General features: G+C 46.4%; 1 protein-coding gene across 7 annotated transcripts in view; it reads right to left on the bottom strand.

Annotated features, from left to right (window-relative positions):
- Positions 1 to 6,747: 6,747 nt before the first annotated feature.
- Positions 6,748 to 14,905, bottom strand: part of PPP1R13B (protein phosphatase 1 regulatory subunit 13B) — a 75,377-nt gene continuing 67,219 nt past the window's right edge. For all 7 annotated transcript variants that reach the window (XM_060754943.2, XM_060754956.2, XM_060754948.2 and 4 more), the window contains 6 exons: positions 13,124 to 13,893; positions 11,435 to 11,572; positions 11,213 to 11,346; positions 10,895 to 11,061; positions 8,953 to 9,152; positions 6,748 to 8,094 (listed from right to left, as the gene is read on the bottom strand). In XM_060754943.2, coding sequence (XP_060610926.1) covers positions 8,053 to 8,094; positions 8,953 to 9,152; positions 10,895 to 11,061; positions 11,213 to 11,346; positions 11,435 to 11,572; positions 13,124 to 13,893 — 1,451 coding nt within the window. In that variant the 3' untranslated portion in view covers positions 6,748 to 8,052. The remainder of the gene's footprint in view (positions 8,095 to 8,952; positions 9,153 to 10,894; positions 11,062 to 11,212; positions 11,347 to 11,434; positions 11,573 to 13,123; positions 13,894 to 14,905) is intronic.

The raw sequence follows: 14,905 nt of genomic DNA, 5'->3' as shown, positions 1-14,905 counted from the left end.
CCTTACTTGCTTGGGGGAAGCTCATCTCTCCCAACCATGTAAAATTTGCCAGGCCTTCACGCCCCAGACCCGAAAGAACAGGGTCTCAAGACTGAAGGCGGCACTTTACGAGAGGGCCCTTCTGCCGCCAGCATTGCCCGCCCAGGCCGTCAGGCCTGCCAGCCTACCTGGCTCCAAACCGCCCCAACATGGCGGGCCCGCCAAGAAGAAAGTCAAGAAGGCAAAGGATATTCTCCAAGATGGCGGCATGGCTTCGTCAGGGCCCCCGGGCTCTGACAAAAGGGCGGGAAGCGTGACGGCTCTCCACTCGCCACCGACGCGCCTTGCGCCTGTTCAGCAGCGTGGAGAGCGAGCTCCCCCTAGCGAGGCTCCGCAGTTTCCGCCTCAGCAGCCCTCGACCTCGGCCCAGCCCCTCGGCCTGGCGAGCTTGTTACCTCCCATAATGGCTGGAGAGGCGGCGCCCGCGCCTCCTGCGCCGGCTTCCCTCGAGATCGAGAAGCAGGCGCTTCTGCAGGTGCCTATGCCTGCTCTTACCCCTCCGATGTCTGGAGACGCGGGAGCGCTGTCAGGAGGAGCGGCCCCGCGCGATATCGAGGGCGCCCCGAAGGACCAGCTGCTGCCGCCGATGCCGGCCCTTCTTCCGGGAGGGGGCGTGGTTTCGCCCTCAATACAGATGGCGGGCCCCTCCCCTTCCATCTTTGGAGATGTAGCCCCGCAGCAAGCCTCCCCTCCCTCGGTATCGGCCGAGCAGGAGGTCGGGGGCGAAGAGAGGGGGATGCAGCGCTCCGAGCCGCAGCGTCGCGGCTCGCGCAGATCGAGGCGCGCGCGCTCCCCGTCCCGATCCTCCAGGATTTCCAGACGCAGACGGCGTAGATCGCGTTCCTCCTCTGATTCTTCTTCCTCCTCCTCCTCCTCCTCCTCCTCTGGCTGCTCTAGAAGGAGGCGTCGATCAAGGTGGTCCCGCGCCTCCTCCCACAGAGGACGCCGGATGCTTCCTCCAGCGCCTCCAACCTTACCCTTCCAAGGTTTTTGGCAGCTGTCTCCAGCAGGACAGTATGTTTTTGTGCCTGCATCGGGACCGCCACAGCCGCCTTTCCCGATGGCATCGACACCAGCCATGCCCCTTCCTGTGCAGAGGATGACAGTGCCGGCTGCCCCTCTCCCTCCCCAGGGGCCTTCAAATGTGCTGCCGGAGGGCGCTCCTCATGTGTCTCGTCCATTGAATGGGTCATCAGGTAGGGGAGGAAACCCCATCCCTCCCTCCACCCTTGACACCCCTCCTCTCCCAATGCTTTGTGAAGGGGATTTACAGCTCACCAGTATCCAGCCGCATGATCCAGAGGGACAAGAACCGGGATATGGACTTGAGGACGTTGACAACTCTGACTCAGGTCCCGACTCCCCTGATTTGGCTCAGGCCGCGGGGATTGCGGACGAGACTATGGACAGATCTCCTGATTTTAATAAATTCGCCTCCCTCGTTAGCAGGATGGTAAAGGCCTTGGACCTGCCGGCCCCAAAGCCTTCTGAGCATGTGGAGGACCCGATGTTCCCCTCAGATGAGCAGAACATCGCGTCCCCCACCGCATTGCCCCCTCTCCCCTATCTGCTCAAGTTGGCCAGAGTGTCTGATGTAGCCCCCCCTCTGGTAGCGGCCGTCCCCAGGAGAGTAGATGCTCTTTATAAAATCGACCTGTCATCTGCTAAGTGGGTGTCCAATCCCCCCAGGCCAAACACGGTGGTGGCCGAAGTGGCCAAATCTAAGCGTCAGAAGGGCGCGTTGACCACCCCCCCTGATAGAGAGGGTAGAAAAGTAGATTCTCTGGGACGGAAGGCGCATCTCGCAGCGGGACTATTCACGCGAATGTCCCATTTTGCCACCTACATGAGTGGCTATCAAAAATTTTTATGGACGCAAATCTTGCCTCATTTGGAATCCTTGCCACCAGATAGTCAGCGTTTCCCAAAGGCCTTGCAGGAGGAAGCCATTGTATTGTCACGTTTCCAGAAAGATTTTGCCAAACACTTGGCCGAGGCGGCGGGCAATCTTTTTGCCATCGCCACCTCGATCAGGCGTCATGCTTGGCTCAGGGCAGCTAATCTCTCCGAAGAGGGGAAAGCCCTGGCAGAAGACCTCCCACTACACGTGGATGGCCTTTTCAACCCGGAAACTGACGAAAAGCTGAAAAGCAAACAAGAAGTTCGCCAAGCGGCGAGTAAATTTGGCTACTCATGGCAGCCAAGTTCCCAATCGAAGCCTAGATGGCAGCAGCAACAGACCGCTGGCTTCCGCAGGAGTTATTCAAATTCGTTCGGGGGTCCTTACAGGAACCGCAACTCAGGTTTCTCTAGGTTCCAAACTGGCAGGAGGGCTCCCTATGGAGCCAGATCCAAATTTCAGTCCTTCCAGAACAAACCTAGATCCCAACCCGCCTCCAAGAAGCGGGTTTGACACGGAAGCGGGGTTTTTAACGGCTCAGTTGGAGGGCGATTGCCTCTTGTCCTCGCAATCATCCGGTTGCCCGGCTGAGTTCGCTAGGGCCTGTTGCCCGGTTTCGCCATCGTTCTATGAGAGGTTGGCCCCATTTTTCGAGGTGTGGGCACAAATTACTTCCGATAAATGGGTTCTTTCTATTGTTAAGAATGGTTACAGGATTGAATTTGAAGATGTACCCCCTACAGGGGAGCTGATATCTACACCTGCTTCCCCTCCCTTGTCAGTGGAAGTTCAAGCTTTGTTAGCCAAGGGGGCCATTTCCGTTGTTAACCCTGTTATGTTTCAATACTGTTTTTTCTCTCGATACTTTCTGGTGAATAAACGAAGTGGAGGCTTCCGGGCCATTATGGATCTCAGATCCCTAAATAAACATATTGCTCCGAAAAGATTCAGGATGGTCACTTTGTCCATGATCATGCCGTTATTATTCCAGGGTGCCTGGTTCGCTACGGTGGACTTAAAAGATGCCTATTTTCACATTTCTATAATCCCGCATCACCGCAGGTTTCTGGCATTCATGATTGGCCCCCAGGCTTACTGTTATAATGCCCTGCCATTCGGCCTTGCGACAGCACCCAGGGTTTTTACTAAATGCATGTCGGTGGTCGCGGCCCACCTCCGCACTAGGGGAGTAACGGTGTACCCCTATATTGACGACTGGTTGATCGTGGGCAGCTCGCCTGAGCAACTAAGACACCATGTTTCTATCATTTTGTCTTTGCTCCAGTCCCTGGGTCTGGTCATCAATCCGGAGAAGTCCTCCCTCACGCCTTCCAGACGGATTCAATTCATCGGGGCGCTGTTGGACTCCGTCTCCCAGAGGGCTTACCTTCTTCCAGACCGTTTCGTCAAGTTGCGGGAGCTGATCAGACATGCTGTCGCTGCCCCCAGAGTCACAGCGAAACAAATTCAGGTGTTATTGGGCCACATGGCCTCGACCACGGCTGTCACCCCTTACGCCCGGCTGAAAATGCGTCCCCTCCAGTTTTGGTTTCTCTCAGTTTTCAACCCCCTTGGGGACCACCCATCCACCAAGCTTTCCATTCCATCCAATGTCAAACACTCACTTGCGGAGTGGATGGACGAGCGTTGGGTATGCCAGGGCCTTCCTTTCCAGCCCCCATCTCCTGTCAGATCTATGACTACAGACTCATCCCTCTCGGGTTGGGGGGCACACTCCCAGGGTCTAATCGCCCACGGGATTTGGTCCACAAACGAAGCAGGCATGCACATAAACATGCTAGAGCTCCTCGCGGTGGACAGAGGTCTGAAGTCTTTCGAAAGGGTGGTGACAGGAAAGGTCATTCAAGTACTTACCGACAACACCACGGTAATGTACTACCTGAACAAGCAGGGGGGCACTCATTCAGGACCCTTGCTGGACCTTTGCCTGGAAATATGGAATTGGTGCATCAACAGGGGAACCCATCTCATAGTCACTCACCTTCCGGGGGTGGACAACGGTCTCGCAGATGTCCTGAGCAGGAGCCCCATGTCCCACCACGAGTGGTCCCTGAACGGGGAGGTATCAGCCGACCTGTTCAGACTCTGGGGCACGCCGATAGTGGACCTGTTTGCGACTCATCAAAACACCAAGTGCCGGCTGTTTTGCTCCCGTTGTCATCCGATACCGCAAATAGGCTGTCTGGGGGATGCATTCCTACACAATTGGGGGGGCAGACTGGTTTATGCATTTCCCCCGTTTCCTCTGCTACTCCGGGTGGTTGCAAAAATCAAAAGGGACAACGCACATTGCATCCTGGTGACGCCTTGGTGGCCTCGCCAACCTTGGTTTGCCCCCCTCCTCCAGTTGTCACGGAACAGCCTCCTTCGGTTTCGTCACAGGCCAGATCTACTGACGTCTCAGGGGGGTCAGGTACTATATCCCGAAGTGCAGCAACTCGGGCTCACAGCTTGGCTCCTGTTGCCGAACCATTGACTGCCCTGTCTGACTTATCTGGACCGGTCCTCTCTATTATTGAGGCGGCTCATAGACCTTCTACAAAAAGATCGTATTTATATAAGTGGGCTAGATTTAAAAACTTTACTACACATAGGGGTGTTGCACCTGAAAAAGCGCCCATTTCATTGGTTCTTGATTTCCTAGTTTCGTTATTTGACGCGGGTCTCTCGGGGTCGTCTTTGAAGTGTTATTTAGCCGCCATTTCTTGGTTTCGGCGGAAAGCGGGTCTCCCCTCGTGTTTTGGAGACCCTGTGGTTAGAACCTTTTTGAGAGGTGTTGCTAATACTAGGCCATGTGTTGCCCCGGTTTCACCTTCCTGGAGTTTGGAGTTGGTGTTAGCAGTTTTAATGAGACCTCCTTTTGAGCCATTGGCGACGATAGATTTGCCATATCTTTCTTGGAAAGTGGCCTTCTTAGTGGCCATAACGTCGGCTCGGAGGGCCAGTGAATTGTGCGCTCTACGGGTTGATCCCCCTTATCTTAAGTTTCACAAGGATAAGGTTGTGTTGCGCACAGACATTTCCTTTCTTCCTAAAGTTTCGACGACTTTCCACATGTCACAGGAGATTGTTCTCCCGTCCTTTTTTCAAAACCCTACAACGCCTTTGGAAAAGGGTTGGCATTGCCTGGATGTTCGTAGGGCACTGGCGTTTTATGTAGACAGAACAGCTGGAATTCGGAAAACGCCAAGGTTGTTTATTAAATATCGCAAGGACGAAAGGGGATTGCCATTGTCTTCCCAGCGCTTTTCTTCCTGGGTGGTGTCCACTATTAAACTGTGCTATAAACTGTCTGGTAAAGATTTACCTCAGCAGGTTAGGGGTCATTCGACCCGAGCGATGTCGACATCTGTTGCCTTTATGAAGGGTGTGCCACTGGACGCCATCTGCAGGGCCGCCATCTGGACAACGCCGGTTTCCTTTGTATCGCATTACAAGGTGGATGTTGTTTCCAGGAGAGCAGCGGATTTTGGGAGATCGGTTTTGTTCTCAGCGGTGGCATAACGCCCACCGTCCACGGTTAGTAGCTTGCTAGTCTACCATGTGTGCAATTCATAGTTGACTACGACAGGAAATTATAAGTTGCTTACCTGTAACTGTAGTTTCCTGAGTAGTCACCTATGAATTTGCACAACCCGCCCTTCCTCCCCTCGAGTGTTATGCCTCCGCTTTCTGCCGTTTTGGCGGAAGAGAACTGAAGGGGGCCTGGCCCCGCGTGGGCTATATATACTCGAGGGGGGAGGGGGGGCAGGGCCAGGCAATGTCAAAAATGTCTTCTTTTTAATTCTAGAAGGTTCCGAAGTTGAATTGCGCAGGCGCAAGAATACCATGTGTGCAAATTCATAGGTGACTACTCAGGAAACTACAGTTACAGGTAAGCAACTTATAATTATTTAAAATGTGTAGCCAATTTCAAAGCAGTACATTTCATGATGGCACATATTACATTACACAAAAATTTAGTTTCGTAAATTGTCAAAGGCTTTCATGGCTGGAATCACTGGGTTGTTGTGAGTTTCCGAGCTGTATGGCCATGTTTCAGAAGCATCCTCTCCTGACGTTTCACCTGCATCTATGACAGGCATCCTCAGAGGTTGCAAGTCTTAGTTTAGTGAGTTAACATGTTTTACTAACCACTTTGAGCTAGGCACAAATCTTAAAAATAACTCAACTGGGGAATATCTCATGAGGCCCTATTTTGTGGGTTTGCCATCATGCAAATGACTGAGGCTTGGGACTGTTTCTGAGCTGGGAGAAGGACTTGAAACTCTACGTCCCACCTTTTCAAGTGATAAGTTTGATTCATGGACCGTTTGTGGTTGCAGAAATAACAGTGATTTCAAATTGAGTCCATCGTTTTGAAACGGTCCTTTCTATGTGGCACATGGACGACATAGGTGTAAAAAAGGTGCCCAGTAGGACCCTTTTTGTGGCTACCAAGGGAGTGTGGAGGGTCAGATTTGGACCAGTTCAGACCTTTTCTAGAGCAGGAAGTGTTTATGGCCTCTCCTGGACCTAAAATGACTAGGCAGAAGCTGACCCATACACACAATGTAAATGCCCTTAGTGGTGTCAAAATTGTGGCCCTCCAGGTGTCTTGGACTTCAACTCCCACAATTCCTAACAGCCGGTAGGCTGTTAGGAATTGTGGGAGTTGAAGTCCAAAACACCTGGAGGGCCGAAGTTTGCCCATTCTTGCATTAGATATACTCAAATGAATGTCCCTGATAACATTCTTCCAAAAACATTTCCAACTTTAAGAAAAGAAACACCTGGAAGCCCAGCCGTACCTTAGCAGTAGTTTTATTGTGCACACTGGATGAGCAGTGTCTCGTAGGCTTTTCACTCACAGTCATTTAGCAAATATTCTTTTACAATACCCTTTTCACTTCTTATCACCACAATATATACAATTAATGCTAAAACAGTGGTAAAAGCAAATTACAGCACTGCATCGATGGATATAAATTATGCACAAAATGTGTACATGGAGAATGGACACTTGGCCTACAGTTTACAGGGAGGAAATTATAAAACATGTATGGCTACAACATAACGGGGAATTCAAAATAGACTTCTTTATATAAAACCATGTACAATTTTCTATTCCAGTGAAGTGCTTTTTTGTAGTTTTGCTTGAAACTAGATAGTGGATCAAGTTATTGCATTACTGACCCTGGCATCGGGCACAGGGCTGTCAAGAACCACAGAGATGCCGTTCTGCCTCAAACAGCAAGTCGTCGTCTTTCCCAAAAGTCTCTTCTTTCTCCCCTTCACTCTTCACAACCAATCTGGCCTTTTTAGTCAATCCTTCAGTCACTCACACATAAGATTTAAAGGTTCTCAAATTGAACCCCACTGAGCTTTTGTCTAACCTGACTCTTACCCTTCCCAACTATTGCACTTTCCTTCCATATAGACATACAGATTCCCTTCAATCTGAATGCAGGTTTATCCAGAAGATGGAATTCAGGGCATTAATATGAAAAAAAAGGAAGCATAACGGAATACGGGGGGAAACTGGTGCTGTAAGCAGAAAATAGCAAGAAAAAAAACATCACGTGAAGGAACGAGTGCGGTTTTGAGAGGTGTGCAAAATCTACTCATCCTTGATGCTTTTCTTGTCATATATCAGTAACACCTTTCCTTCCAGAAGACGGTTGGTAACTCCCAGATGTCAACTGTTGCTGAGAGCTTTGAAGGATTTACACAGCAAACGCAACACTCAGTTGACAATTTTAATAATAAACATCTTGACATGTCAGGACAGTTACTGCGGACTACGACTGATCAGAGAGCATATCTGCGTTTTGCAAAGGTTTTAACATTGAGCGCACGGTTTTAAAGTTCGGTTGGCAGAAAACACTGCGTTGGAGCGCCTTGCCCAGAGACCGGGCAGGTTGACATAAAGCAGATCTCACTTACGAATTGCAGATCGAAAAACCTCAAACGCGGTCCATTATATGAAACAAGAGCACCATTTAAAACAAGTATAGCTTAACTTCTGGTGAAATGTAATTGAAAATGTATCCAGTGTATACTTTCATCTTCCAGTTACCAGCAAGATATACTGTATTGCCAAAGAGTGGGATTCAGGCCAGAGTTCGTTGCCTAGGTTTGATCCTTGGGTATAACTGCAATGAAAGGAATTCATGGTTACACAAAGGTTTTATAACTAGCAAAGAAGTATTCTTACATTTGAACAACCACATTAGAGGAGTCAAGGAACGGTTTTATATTTCTATGCACACTAATAGTTCCTTCCCTCAATGTCTGCTAGTATCATTTCAATTATTCCCAAAATGAGGAATCTTTATCAGAATTTTTGTTCAAATACGCAGCTGCTGCACTTCAACATGACACTCTAGAGCAGGCATGGGCAAACTTCGGCCCTCCAGGTGTTTTAGACTTCAACTCCCACAATTCCTAACAGCCGAAGTTTTCCCGTGCCTGCTCTAGATACTTTTACTAATAGTGTTACCAAGCCCCAATGGAACCTTCAGTATAAGCCAGAGTCTGGCCTTAGAGCAGGCATGGGCTTTCAGGTGTTTTGGACTTAGGAGTTGTGGGAGTTGAAGTCCAAAACACTTAGAGGGCCCAAATTTGCCCATGCCTGCCCTAGAGCTATATCTGGCCATCAGTAGTTCCTAGACTTCTCTTTATCCAGCCAAAAAGAGAGTGAACTGTTATTCTGGAAACTTTCCAGAACAACAGTTCACCGTTTAAATTTGCTTCAGTTTTTCAAAATCAAAAGTAGATTTCTATAACTTTCTGGTAGTATTTAGTATGTTTATCCAAGAAGACTTGCACCTAGAAGAATGCTCCAGGTGCATTTATGTGAATGTGCAAGCAACCAACAAGTGGCATGTTGTTTTTAGGTATTTGTCTTTTCTGTCTCAACAAAAACCCTGCAGAACTCTGTCCTAGCGGATCTGGAATTTTGTTTTCTGTTTTGAAATAAACGCTTCCACCATGAGATGTGTCAAACTTACCCCCAAGAGATTTTTGGGCACGTAGCCTTCCTTCTCGTTGAGGCGTGCCCACCACCAGTCCGTCTCATTGTCATCCTTGCGCCTCAGGATGGTAATGGCATCGCCTTCGTGGAATGACAACTCGTCGTTGTTCTGAGCTTCGTAATTCCACAGTGCATACACTACACCTTTGTTCATGACCCCCAACTTCTCCTGCACACCTATTTTCAACAAGTAAATAAGATTATATAAGAGACAAAGAAACAATCATACTAGTCTGAACGTGTCCAGTCTTTTCTGATTTTTGAGACTCAGCAGGTTTGGGCCTGGTTAACAGAAGAGTGACTAACAGTGTATACTGTTCCTCAGGTAAGACAGATTCTCCAGCGTGGTCCCTGTGAAATCACACATATGCTATTTCCTGTGCAGACTACCATATGCGTGAATTTTACAGGTGACCACTCGGAGAAAAACAGGTAAGCAACCATTACTTCTCATTTGAAGCCTTAGAGAGCAACTCTGAACATTCATGTTGACAGTATTAAGGCAGGCAGAATAGCAATCTCACTCAGTTTCAAGCAACTACTAATATCGCATAGGTCCAACAAACATGCCTGCTCTTCATCAAATATCACCACTTCATTTACCATTGTCTCTCCACCCGAATCTCTGCAAACAAACTATTCCACAGAATATACCCATTATGCTCAATTACAATACTACCTCCACTAGAACACGTGTGAATTAACTCTGCTTGAAATTTCCAGAAACATGTATCTAAAAAAAGAAAAGTCCTGTTGGGACCCACGAAGCTTCATAGTCCCAATCAGGATCTGATTGCAAATTGCTATAAAACTTAAGATTACACTGGTACAAGAATAATTTGCATTGTGCTAGGAGGGGCTCATTTACAGTGAGCTTTTTCTTAAGAAAGGCAAACATTCCTCAAAACCAGTGTATTACATAAGGCCTCATTCAAGCTTGGCTGGAGATGGTGCTTGTAGTACAAATGACATGGGGCTGTACTATTCTGTCTTCCCTTCTGGAACTTTTTTGTGGTAGAGAAAAAAATGCACTGGCTGCCTTGAACAGCTGGGAGTTATTTCAGTATAAGCCAGGCATGGGCAAACTTCGGCCCTCCAGGTGTTTTGGACTTCAACAATTGAAGTTCAAAACACCTGGAGGGTTGAGGTTTGCCCATGCCTGGTATAAGTTATCAAGAAGATTCTGGCCTAAATGTTCTGAAACAGTCATTCCCAACCTTTTTTTGTTTTGTTTTTTGGAGAAGGGACCACTCTCCAACATTAGTATCAAAATGGTTACGAATCAGTTTTTGGTCAACTTTCGATTCGGTTTGGTTATTTGGGGTGCTGATTCAGAAAACTGCATCAGATAGACCACATCAGCTCTAGTTTTGGATACAGAACATATGCCACCCAGTAGTCGCCATCTGCTTGCACACAGAAAACTACATTTAATAATCCAGAGGTAATGTGATAATAGTAATCTTTCATCGGTAGTCAGCCTCCCCCCTCCCGACATCCCTGTTGCCTTGGCACTATAAGAGGGTTTTGTGAAACCAGTCGCTCTTATTGCTACGTGGTTTTGAGGAAACGGTGTAGTAACGGTGAGGCTGTGGACCATGTTTGCATTCCGTGGACCACAGGTTGAGAACCACTGTTCTAAAAGATTATCCAAATATGCTTTTAATGATTAGTGTGTACATGGTTGATGCCATTAATGCATTATTATTTTTGATTCTGCTGTAAGTTGCCTTGAAGATTTACTTGACTGAACATTTTCAGAAAAAAAACAGCCCAGTTCAGTATACATAAACGACATGTTTGTTGTAATGTAATCATGAATTCACTGGGGTGGATGTTGAACTCGTTAAGTAAGGACAAATTCAAACTAAGGATCTCAAACATCAAAAATAACGCAAAATATCAGACTTGTAACCTACCATATAGGAACTGAGAGCACTGAATATAGCCTTCTTCCATCTCCTCACACTTATCTGCTGCAGTTTCTATGTCGCTTATAGTTGAAGCAAAAATGGCTGCTCCAGATTCAACAAGAAGCTTACAAAGATGAACACTGTTGCAAGAGGCAGCACAGTGCAAAGGAGTCCTGAAACAAAGCAGAAATAGAAGACTCAACAGAAGAAAGTGAAGCAAAACACATGATCACGTGTACTAAGAGGGAGTCAAACTAGTAACTGGCCCTTTCTATTCTTTGTGCTGCATCTAGAATTAAGAGTGCGCTTGACTTTGTCTCTTACCATCCATCACTGTCTGCTGCATTCACGTTGACACCAAAGTCCAACAGGAACTTAACAATATGATGATGGCCAGCGCATACTGCATTATGCAGAGGGGTGATTCCCTCATCATTCGGTTTGCTGGGGTCATCAACCTAAGGCAAGGGAAAATGGCATGAATGCATGGGCTTAAAACATTTTCTGACTTTAAAGCACAACGAGAATCTAGCCATGTAATCATACCTCATAGATGATCCGCTGCACCAGATCAAACTCTCCTTCTAGGGAAGCATCCAGCAATAGGGCCAAGGGATTGAACTTCACCCTCAAGCTATGGCCAGTTCTCTCCGAGTTGGGTTTCTTCAGGTTGGTCCTTTTGATCTGGGTAATAAGGTGTCAGTTATTTTCAGGCTGATGCCACATTATTCTAAATTGCATTGTGTCAAATAAAATTTATTTTGGAGCTACTGAGGGCGTGGTATTTTCATTCAAATGCGATTTTGGGGGAGAAGGAACAAAGATCAGTAATAAGGATAACGGGGAACTCACAATTTGGTCCAAAACATTGCCAGAATTATCCATTACCATAACACAACTGAAAAGACAAGTCTATTTGAATTGTTTTTGTGCTTTACAATAGTATCCTTCAGTATTTTTGCATTCAGGACTTAGTTTTTTCCTACAGATATATAGCTCACCTTTTTTTCTGATTTAAGATTACTACTAGTATGAGCCAGGTAATTTGGCACACAATTTGTTTTTGAACCATAACCCATCAACTGAACTTTCAAAAGACCTTAAAGTAGGCCAGCACAGTTTGCAGCTCCAGAGGCTGAATGATGCACATCAACAGACTGATGAACTTATTTCTGTTTGCCAGTCTGCTAAATCTAAAGTAGGAAAGTTGTCAATGATCTGGGAGACAACATGTCCTTGTTGACCCACCTGGTGGATCACATAAGTTATGCACACCTTAATAAAGATGTGCCTAATCAGAACAGATTCATGCCAGAATAAACATGAACCTTGCTTTTATACCTAATTTGATTTAACATGTTTACTCCTGCATTTAAGAAGCAGTTTAGTTTGTTTCTATTTAGTAGAAAATCAGTATATACTGATAAATCAGTATATGGGGTGGAGATGGCTATTAGGAGGACTACGATGCACACGAAGGAGACACAAACAGCAATTGCATGGCATGTTACAGAGCAGGCATGGGCAAACTATGGCCCTTTAGGTGTTTTGTAGGGCTGGGCAACCACGGAAAAATTTGTTTTTAAACTCTATTCGTTTTTAGGGGGGTTTTGCGTTTCGATTTTTAAAAGAATTCCGAAATTTTCCTTTCAAAAATTTCGTTATTTACAAAATTTCGTAAATTACGAATCAATTACGAATCGATTTCGAAACAATAACAAATCGATTCATTAATGGCGGGCGCGATCGCGCAATACACTAAAAAAACCTCCAAATGGGACAGGAAGCTTCCCTCTCCCTCTATTGTTGACTGTTGGTGTGATAATTTTTTTTTTCACTGAGAAAACAAACAGCAACCCTAAAACTTGCACCAGACATACGGAAATAATAACGAAACGATTTCGAATCAATTACGAATCGATTTCGAACCAATTACGAAACAATTACGAAACGAATTGAAAAAATTCGTTTCGTTTCTTAGTTGCTCCTGAATGGTTCAATATCGCTTCATTATCAAAAAAAAATAATGAATTAATAACGAATTACGAAATTAACGAACGAAATCACCCAGCCCTAGTGTTTTGGACTTTAACTCTCACAATTGCTAATAGTCTACTGGCTATTAGGAATTGTAGTTGGAATCCAAAAACACCAGGAGGGCTGAAGTTGGCCCATGCCTGGTGTAGAAATGTTTGCACAGAAACTTGTCCAAATCGCATTTTTATAATGACTTACCAGAGGAAGTGGAGGAGGAGGTGGAGGAGGGAGATCAGGGGGCAGTTGGACTTCTTCTTCTTCTGGGGAATTGGCCTCAGGCGTTGGGCTTGGTGGCCGCTCCACAGAAGGGGCTACTGCAGGGTTGTTGTTGTTGTTATCATCCTCAGTTGTTTCAGATGTTTGATTTGTGGTTTCTACGCTGATCAGCTCTTCAATTTCAGGAGAGGGCAATTCATTGTCGTTAGCATCCGATGAAGACTCATCCGGCAGAGGAGCCGTTGAGGGCACTGAAACTGGCTCCTCAATATTGCCATTGGTATTGGTGTTTCCGTTGTCAACATCGGCTAAGGTGCCTATAAAGTCCTGTGAGTTTCCTGGCTGATAAAATGGGGCGCCTTCTATCCCTCCCGCCAGGGTATTAAAGCGTTGGTATAATAGCTTCTGGATGTTTGGTCCGCTGGGGCCTTCCGGTTCGGTGATAGAACTCCGCTTCTTCAGGGGCCGGGGAGCATTAGCGAGTTTCCTGCGAAGAGCCTCCAAGTCGGCATCGCTTTGGTAGCGAAGGGGAGAATGGACGATAGGGGTGAGCTTGGTGGGGCTGAGGGGGCGAGGGATGTTTTCTACATTGCTGTTATCACCAGCAGGTGCCGTGTTTTCCACCTCTTGGTCTTTCTCAATATACTCATTTGGAGGCGGAGGCTGGGATGCGTTGACCGGAGAAGATCCATGGAGGAAGGGTAATGGGGAAGGAGAAGTCGAACCAGACTGTACAACTGGCTTCCCATAAACTGAAGGGAAAGAGTAGTAGTGAGCAACAGTTCTAAAGGAACAAGGAATAACTTTTCAGTATTGCTGTTTCTATTTTGGAAATAATAGAAAAATGGTGACAAGTGTTGATTTTTTAAAATTTCAATCAGTGAATATTTTAGACATTAAAAATTTCAACAGAAAGGAGGAAACCATGAAAATGAACAAAATCTGGCTACCAGTATTAAAAAGAACTCTAAAATCAGGACAGTAAATAAAGAGGAACACTCTGAAAACAGGAGAATTTCAGACATGAAACAATCAGGGCCAGCCAACACCTCCTAACAAAGGATTCTCCCAGGCAGGAATCAGCCAGGCCTTGAAGATATAAGGCTTTTAAATGCTAATGAAGATGATTAATTGCAACTAGCCTCCAACAGACAAGAGTTATTTCTCCCACTCTGGACCTTCCACAGATATATAAGCCTCCTTTGTCTAGTTTCCAATATACCTCACAACCTCTAAGGATGCCTGCCATAGATGTGAGCAAAACATCAGGAGTGAATGCTTCTGAAACATGACAATACAGCCCAGAAAACTCACTGCAACCCATTATAAATTTGATAGTTATGTGTCAACTATATCCACAAACTATAAAAACAGAGGCAATACAAAAGGCATACCATGGAAAATATCTCCCTGAAAAGTCCAAACCCCAAAGGATACCGAGAACAACAGCAGTACAGTTTTCCTCCTCCATTGCCATCATCTGCCTCTGCCTTGTGCAAGACCTTAAGTCTCTTCTTAGGCAAGCCTAAGGTTAAAAAAAAAGAAGCCTAGGGACTGGCATGGATCAAAGGCAGACCCAGATCTCAAAAGGAGGTGTTTTGTAGATGTCAATGGGGAAGAGAATTATTACCGCTTTTGTAAATACTACTTAAGTCTCAGTCATCTAGTGGCCATAGAGGGTGTGGCCTGAGCTTTCTACCCACACATATCTTTATGGGATAAGACCTCAAGCAAACAAGCAAGTCACATGCAAACCTGTGGTTT

This window comes from Anolis sagrei, chromosome 1 (genome assembly GCF_037176765.1).
Source record: "Anolis sagrei isolate rAnoSag1 chromosome 1, rAnoSag1.mat, whole genome shotgun sequence".
Lineage (NCBI taxonomy): Eukaryota > Metazoa > Chordata > Lepidosauria > Squamata > Dactyloidae > Anolis > Anolis sagrei.
Note: the sequence above shows the minus strand (reverse complement) of the source record. Positions and strands in the feature narration are given on the sequence as shown.